The sequence below is a fragment of the Mastomys coucha genome, unplaced genomic scaffold (genome assembly GCF_008632895.1).
Source record: "Mastomys coucha isolate ucsf_1 unplaced genomic scaffold, UCSF_Mcou_1 pScaffold15, whole genome shotgun sequence".
In the NCBI taxonomy this organism is placed as follows: domain Eukaryota; kingdom Metazoa; phylum Chordata; class Mammalia; order Rodentia; family Muridae; genus Mastomys; species Mastomys coucha.
This window is the reverse complement of record NW_022196897.1, coordinates 57,326,969-57,335,214: the sequence shown is the minus strand read 5'-3', so window position 1 is coordinate 57,335,214 and position 8,246 is coordinate 57,326,969. Positions and strand designations below refer to the sequence as shown.

General features: G+C 50.5%; 1 protein-coding gene across 5 annotated transcripts in view; it reads right to left on the bottom strand.

Annotated features, from left to right (window-relative positions):
• Gad1 (glutamate decarboxylase 1) overlaps positions 1–3,709 on the bottom strand; it is a 40,244-nt gene extending 36,535 nt beyond the window's left edge. For 4 of the 5 annotated variants that reach the window (XM_031370565.1, XM_031370570.1, XM_031370571.1 and 1 more), the window contains exons 1-2: positions 2,725–3,709; positions 1,153–1,295 (exon numbers count right to left, since the gene is read on the bottom strand). In XM_031370565.1, the coding sequence (XP_031226425.1) occupies positions 1,153–1,231 (79 nt within the window). In that variant the 5' untranslated portion in view covers positions 1,232–1,295; positions 2,725–3,709. The other variant, XM_031370566.1, reaches the window with a different exon arrangement.
• Between the last annotated feature and the right edge of the window lie 4,537 nt (positions 3,710–8,246).

The following is an 8,246-nucleotide window of genomic DNA, read 5'->3' as shown; positions in this document are numbered from 1 at the left end:
GAACTGCAAGGTGGCCTGAGCACTTCGGGCCTCCTGCCTCAGAGTCTACACTGAGAAATTGAAAGCGGGGCTTTCCTGCCTTCTGGACACTTGTGTTGATGGGAACTATTGTTTTCACGGGGCTTACAATAAGTGCCATAAAAACGCAACAATAAAGCACTCTCGACCACACTGATCTCACTCAGCTCCTCTTCTGTAAGAGATTATGGGGGGCCCAGAGCTGTCTGGAGCTGATAGATTTGGGGGAGAGGGGTGATGAAAGACTTAACGCCAACATGGAAAAAAGGTAAACAAATCCCGCGACTCCAGTCCTCTGTGTGGAGTTAGAAAGTCAGGTTGAATTAGAGACAGATCTGATGGGGAAGCATAAATGCCCTTTTATCTGCTTTCCCTATTCTCCCCAAGACTTGTCACCTGCTGACAGGTCTCTAGAAAAAAAGCACAGGGGTGTTTTTACCAACCGGCTTGCCAAGCCGCTTCTCCTCCTAGTTAGCTGCACCCCCCCCCCTTGCCACTCTGGGTGATGCTTAATGCCCCACCCTCGCCTTTTTTTTTTGTCTCTAAGATGTAATTAATTGAATCTCAGGCAGTTTTGTGCACCTTTTACGCCCCTGGCTTCGCCCTCACTCGTCAATAGCTAGACGCAAATTTGGAGCAATTAGGGACCCAGAGTTTCCTAAAAGCTGCAATTAACGTCGAAATTTCCCCTGATTATGGACTGTGAGTACAGCGCTGGGGTGCGGGGTGGGGAGGGAAAGGCGAGGAGGAGGTCAGGTCTCATCTCAAACCTAGAGCTAGAAAGCTGCTCTCGCTGAGACTCGTTCCTCACACTACCCCTCTGTTCTGACCCCTGTTGTCCCGTCAGACGAAAACACAACACAGCGCCTTGCACGTATCTGCCCCCTTAGACCCCAAAGATCTTTCTTGCCCGGGCCCTTGTGAAGTCCTCGCTCTTGGGTGCCCTGGGAGTAACCTCGCGTCCCTGGCAGCCAAATGACCTCTACGCAGGAACCCGGGATAGGGCCCCATTTGTTTCCCAGCCTCCATCGTTTCTACACTCTCCTTTCGCGTTCCGACAGCGCAGCCTCCCGCAGTGCCAGCGCCCCCACCCTCGCCGCAGTCCATTTAATAGGAAACTGGGGCAGGACCTACTTGTAGGGCGCAGGTTGGTAGCATTAGGATCCGCTCCCGCGTTCGAGGAGGTTGCAGGCGAAGGACTGGAAGATGCCATAGGCTCGGTGGTCTTGGGGTCCCTACTGTCCAAGGGTCTCCCGCGGACTGGGCGCAGGAACAGGCTGTAAATAGAAGGGATAGCTGTGCCGGGAGAGCTTCTAGGTTCTGCGGCCCGGGGCACTGAAGTCTCCGAGACAGAAGGGAGACCAAGGACAGCGAGCTGGCTGGGTCCTGGTGCGCGGTCGGTGGGAGGGGGTGGGGAGGCGCTCGCTAGCTCCGGGACTGGGGCGCAGGCACTGTAGCCCCGGGCGACTTTCAAGTCTGGAGGCGCAACGGGGTGCCACGAGTGAGGCTTACAGCTAAGGGGCGCCGGAGGCGGGTGCAGGACGTTCTGGGATGGGATGAGGATAGGGCTAGGAGCACTAGGGAGCACTCATCGAGCGAATTCCAGCCCAGCCCAGACAAGCCCCATTGGGCTCCCAGCAGCCTGGCGGACCGGCAGAAGGGGGGGGGGGGAGGGCGTGCGGGGCGGGCACGTCTGGTTCGGTGTCTGGTTCCCGTTGTTGTGTCTGGCTAATTCCTTGGAAAGAAGGAGGTTCACAGCGCCGGGGGACAGGGACTTTGGCGAGACAAGGTGAGAAGGAAAAGGTCCCCCGCCCCCCAGGACTTGACCCGCTAAGAATCAGTCACCTTGCACTCCAGACAGCCAAAAGGCAGCGTATTGGAGCCTTGCTGATCAGTTTCTTGTCAACCACCTCGTTTCTAGCTTTCTCAACCCTAGGGCGAGGCTCCGTCCCAGATTCACTGTTCCTACTCTACCTAGTCCCCAGAGTTCGTTTCACTGAGCCAGAGAAGGTGGCAGAGGGTAAAAAAGGAGAACGTCACCCGGTGGTGAACTTGCGCCTAGGGCGCAAGAGACCTCTGATAGAAGAGTGCGCGGCTCCCTTATTTGGGGCTTGTTCGTGGACAGAGTGAGGGAGAAAGGACGAGAGAGGAGGAAGAGACGGAGGAGAAGGAGCGGGAGAAAGAATGAGAGGAGCGGGAGGAGAGCGCTAATCTGGGTAAATCTAAGACCCCGCAGAGCGCAGCCCACCAGCCGCCTTTTGCGCGTCGTCCCTCGGGCCGAGCATCTGTCCCCCCGCGCGCGCGCTCTCGCAGCTCGGCGGACGGCGGTGGAAGGCGGGTACTGGGGAAGTAACAGGTTATCGCTCCTCGCACCTTCTGCCGCTGCTATCCAGGCGCGTATCCGAGAGCCGTGAGCTCCGGTCCCCGAAGCGCAAGCGAAAATGGCTCTGCTGTCACTTCAGCCCCTAGGTGTCCTCCCGAATGAAATTGATAAGGGTTGCAAGAGCGAGGAGGGCCGGGGCTGGGGGGCGCCAAACCACAGCTGCGACAGGACTGGCGGGAAGCACTCGGCTGTGGAAGGTGGGCGACAGGCGCGCGAGGGTGGGGTGGGGTAAAGGGCTCGACAAGAAGCCGCAGGCTGAGGGCACCCGGTTGAATAACCAAGGCTGGGCTCTGGCAAGTCCGGGCGATCCGGTATTTACCCACCTTGGTTCAGGGACAGGGAGCTGGACCCTCCCGCGACTCCTCCGCGAAGCGTCCCCGGCTCGGCTCAGCTCTGTCACAGGCGTACGTGCAGGGTGTCACCCCAGGGCTGCTTCCTTGCTTGCACGATCCCTGCTCCGGCACGGGAGAGCCTGAAGAAGAGAGAGCTCGGGAGAGGCAGCCGCTGGGCTTGGGGGAGGCGGGGGCGGAGTGGGGAGGCGGGGACCCGCTCGGCGGGGGGAATCACGAGGCCGCTGCTCGCGGGGGCAGCTCGTCCGCGGAGCGCTGGGGCTCCTTTGCAGGTGTCTGACTGCCTCTGAGCAATTATAAATCCAGCTCACGGGTTTGCGATCAGAAGGGGGGCAAAACAAAGTCCTATGAGTAATCCAGAATGCACTCAGCACGCTCTGTTTTTTTTTTCTTTTTTTAAAATTATTTTTGAGATAGGCGATGTTGGGTGAGAGCAAGGAAAATATAATTCCTACGAAGAATTTTGTCTCACTGGGCGATTCTTCTTTGCCCTCCTTCTCGTATCTTGGAGAAGACTAGAATATTTGCTTTGCCTTAATCAATTTCCTGTGATTGCCCTGGATTGGCGATTCCAGAAGGTTTTCTCTGGGTGCTGTCCTGGGGAGCGCTCTACTGAGCCAGTATGGCTGTACAGGCAAAAGCAGAGATGAGAGGACCACCAAGACCGTGGAGTTTCTTCATCCAGTTCATCTCCAGACTACCTCGTTGGAACACAGCTACCTGGTACCACAAGAGGAAAGGGGTCTATTTCCCTTCCTCTGAGCCCTCTCCCTGGAAAGGGGGAAAAAGAAATCTTCGTAATTTATCATGTCTGAAGGTTAATAACATGCACGAGTGCCGCTCCACACGCCTGGGGAAGCAGAGCGTGGAGGTGGCTTCGCGAAGCCAGGACGGCCCGCCTTGTCTTGGCCCACTCTCCTCGCTTCTTTTCAGTTTCTCGCTGTTCAGTGATTCTCTCTTGGCACCATTTAAACACCTTACTGAGCGGGGTGAAGTCCCCCCACCATAAAAAGGCGGTATCGAAAAATGTCCACCAGAGGGCGCCAAACTCACAGAGCCCCCGTACTGGCTGCCTTTTCCCCGGTGCGCCCCAGACAGCACCTGGAGATGCTCGCCAGGCTCTGAACTGCCGGCCTCCTCAAGCCTTCCTGCAGCTACCTCCTGGCTTTCTTTTTTTCTCCCTCCGTTTCTTATTCTTTGAGGTCAAAACAAACTGGATTTTTGGATCTGTCTGAGTGATGGGGAGTACTCTATGATCCCTTTACTCGTTTTCATAGTGATTTCCCTCACATTGTGGCGCAGCAGACGGGTTTATTTATGTGCACCTCTGGGTCTTCGATGGTTTATCCCAGGCCTGTCTCTTTTCTGTGACTATCTTATCGACTTTCATCACCACGCAACGGAAACATGAAAAAAAATCGTATAAATCACCGAAATTTCCGTGAGGGAGCTCGAAGATTCAGGGCTGGGGAGATACACGGCCTGATCAACAAAAGGGATTGAAGTAATCGCGTTGCTCCTTGCTACCAAAGAAAACACTGCTGCTTTCTCTCCGTCTCACACACACACAAAAAAGCCCCCGCACTTTTTAAAAACAAAAAGCACTCGAAGGGTGTGCTGAGCTGGAACAGAAGTTCCCCTGCGCTCCTGGTTAGGTAGGCGTGTGTGTGTGTGTGTGTGTGTGTGTGTGTGTGTGTGTTCCACTAAGGAAATGTCCCCTCAAACCACGCACCTCATGGCTTTTCAGAATATCTTGAAATTGTTTATGAGGAGGTGAACTCGGAGTTTCTTCCACGCCCCCTTTTCCGGCCTTCGTTAAAAGATGTAGTGACTTCAATCAGGAATCTGGGTGTCGCTGATTAATCTTAATCACTCAAGACTCGCTGGCCAGAAGGGAGGAAGCATAAATCCTCTCCACCCTAAATACCCACAATTCTGGCCTTTGTCCGTCTCCTTAACCTTCCTCCAAGACTCTGTAAAGGAGGGTGCCTTCGCTTCACCTGTGGCACTAGATGAAGAAATTTTCAGCCATGTTTTTCTTTGACCACGGAAATTTAAAGCTATCACTCGCAGGGCTTTAGCAAAAACCACGTAGGAAAGAAAAGAATATTCTACAATAGTAGATATCTCAAATTAAACAAGGCTGGGCCCATCTTTAGGTGATTTCTCTCCCTCCCTCTCTAACCCCTTCCTCCTTCCCCCTTCCTCTCCTTCCTCTCCTCTCTCCTTTATAATGGGGAGGGAAAGAATGAAGGCTTCTATTTGTCCTTAATTTGAAAGCGTATGAATAGTAGTAACCAATTGAGTGATATTAGTGACCATTTGATTTATATTATCTTTGCATTCATGAAGATGACATTCCAGTGAGCCAGGAGAAAGGTAGACTGAGGGACTCATGACTAAATTAATCTCTGATTATCTGTTACTCCAACTCAAGACTCGGGCTCAGCGGGATATTAAAAACTGAGGGCCTAGAAATCTACTCAGTTCCGGTACATCGAATTTTACGTCAAGGAGACGACTTCAGCACCGAGGACAGCGTCTGGCGTTAGGGGCTTTCCAGGGTGTTCACTGCAGGTGCTGGGCCAACCTCCTGCCCCGCCCCAGGCTGGGCCCCACCTTCTTTTCTGTTTGCAATAAGTGCTGTTTATTTTGCCTGATGGGGAATGTGGGGTGGAGAGTCTCGCCCACTCCTTTCTTCCCCTGGTGACAGCTGTCCTTGTCATTTGGATCTTTGGCTTTTGGCTCTTCAGAAACAGTATTTGGAACCTATATTTTCATTTGGGGTTTTCACTCTTTTTATCTTTATGCTCCCAGCAGGGTGGTGCTTAGGAGAATGGGGGTGGAAAAAAGACATTCTCTCCAGGGACTCGAACCGGTGGTGAGGGGTGGCCCGGAAAGGTGTGGTGTCCGGCCAGCTGTTTCGTTTGTATTTTGATCTAAGAATTAACGCTTTGAAGACATGGGAAAACAAGGTTCTAAGGCACAAAAGGGCGGAGAAATACCCACTGCTGCGTTCTTTCTCCCTCCTCCGGGCGTTGGGGGTGGCCCGCCGCCTTCTCACTTATTCTGTCTACTAAGGACAAAGTTCCCTAGGTCAACAGTATCGGACACTGACAAACATACTCTATCCACTGTGCCCTTTCCCTGGGACATTTCAAGATACTCAGAACGTATTCGGCGGGGGGCGGGGGAGGGGCTGGGTTTTTCGAAAAAGAAAAAAAAAAAAAACCTGGTGGGAGGAGCGTTAGGCGTGGAAGAGGCGTCCAAACCCACTTCCAGGACTTTACCCCTTCTTGCTTAAAATATTTTCGGTCATGGTGAGTAGATAAGAAATGTCAACTGATTTTTGACGCACTTCGCCTTATTAGCTTCCAGGAACAGTACTTTAGAACCGCGAATTTTAGTTCATTTTAGCTGGGTCGTAAAGATTTTATTTAAAGTATTTACACTATGATTTTTTAAAAAGACTAAGAAAGGAAAAGGAAAAATGGCAGTGCTCGCCTTTTAAACGGTTCTTTCAGGAGGAGAAGCAGGGAAGCGTGAAGTCAGACTGCAGGTCCCTTCACTGTGTGTCCAGACTTTAAAGATAGATCTCCGAGTCTTTCTGGCTTTCTTTGGAGGGCCCTAGTACACACCCACACACCCCATCCTAACAGAGAACAGGCTGGAAAGGGTTAAAGGGGTGCCGGGTAAACAGAGCTCTATAGAGGACTCTGGAAACTGCAATGATTTCTCGTGCAGATCTGTTTTCTTCAAATAATGTCACTGACCGTTTCCTTTTGATAGTCCGAAGCAGAAATCGAACATAAATTGAGCAAGCAAGCAGTACTGGAAGATTCGTATTATTTGTGAAATCTAGAAACGCCCAGTTCTCGCCACCCCAAGCAACACAGTTACCAGCAGGGGGCGATAGATTACAATTCCTGAGAATAACAGCCTCAAACAGCTGGTCTTCAAGAAGTCTGCCAGGCTGTTTCCATTTCCCATATATCCCTGCCTTTTTTTTTTTTTTTTTTTTTTAAACAAAGCAGAACCTCTTTAAACGCTGAGAAATGCCCAGATGTGACCTAAAACAGCCAGAGTCGTGTGTCCCTTTGATGGAAGAGGATAGGCAGCATGACACCCTGTTTCTTTTCCTTGCCACTGTATCCTAAAGCTGGCCTTAAGGAATCCTTTGATTGTAAGCTAGAAACAGCCTCACTGTAGATAGCACAGACCTGATACTGATGGGAAAGCGAGGATTTTATTGTAACCTGAGTTAGTAAAAGAGTGCAAGACAAGAGACTAAGTAATAGTTCATCCATTTCTTTTTCTGTTTAAAATACTAGCCATAGTCTCAATTTCCAGACTTGCTGTGTCTGGGATGTTTACTGTGTTCTGGAATGTTGTGACTTGGTTGTGCAGAATCTGGTTATTTAAACTTGTGGGGTCAGGTGTGGCTCCTTCCCAGGCACTGACCAGTACTCAGGGGGAGAGAGACCCTTAATGGGAGGGTTTGTTCCAGTTCCTGAAGTTGTCAGTCCATTTTATGTGAAGGGATTATATTTAACAGCTCACTTGGCTTATGACAATCATACCGTAGGTTTTCTTAACATAGTAAGGGGGATCCTCCATAGTTTCAGTTGGAAGACCAAAATTCTGTTTTCCTTTGCCCAGGTTAGCCAAGGATCTTTAGATCCATTTAAACTGAAAAATTTGAAGCTCACAGATATAAAGATTAAATAAGACTCATTATCTTTTTACTGGGACTTGTTTCAACTCTACAGCTAGGAACCAAGCCCCAGAGTGGGAGGAAACTTCAAAGTTCTTCACCTCTCTACCCTTCCCTTGGTGTTGAGTTTAGCCATGTGATTTACTTTGGACATTGATACGAAACTGACCTTTCATACTCAGGAGTATTGGGATGGTGTGCTATGACCATCAATATTATGGTTACAGTTGATAGCTTTAGTTTTTTACATCAAGAAGGTTAAAGGGAGCCAAGGTGGAATTTAGAAAATTTTGCCTTGGGTTGAGACAGAAAGAGGACTGAATCCTCCCTGGGGGTGTTTGGCTAGATGCTAATCATTATTGATGTTTCTTGAAGAAAATGTTAATTTCATGGCAAAATCTTTGTCAACACAGCTTATTGTTTTTGTATTTTAAAATGACTAAAGCTAAGCTGCCCGTGTTCCAGTGGATAACCCTACCCCCAAGAGCCTATGGGCAGTAGTAAGTGGCTTCAGTGGATTTAAAAGAGTACAGGATGTTAGGAAGGAGAAGTGGTCTTCGGGGTTTGGGAGGAGTTGGAGGGAAGAGGATGGGGAGGGGGACTTAATTAAAATGTATTACATTCTTGTATGGAATTCTTAAACTAGAAATTAAACACAATGGCTGAAGCTGCCGGGCAGGAGTTGTGGGTCTTCCTGCTCCATCGGAGGGCAGCTGGAACAGAAGCTGTGTCTGAAGAGGGTAGGTAGAACCCTCTGTTGACTCCACAGTTCCCCTCCCTC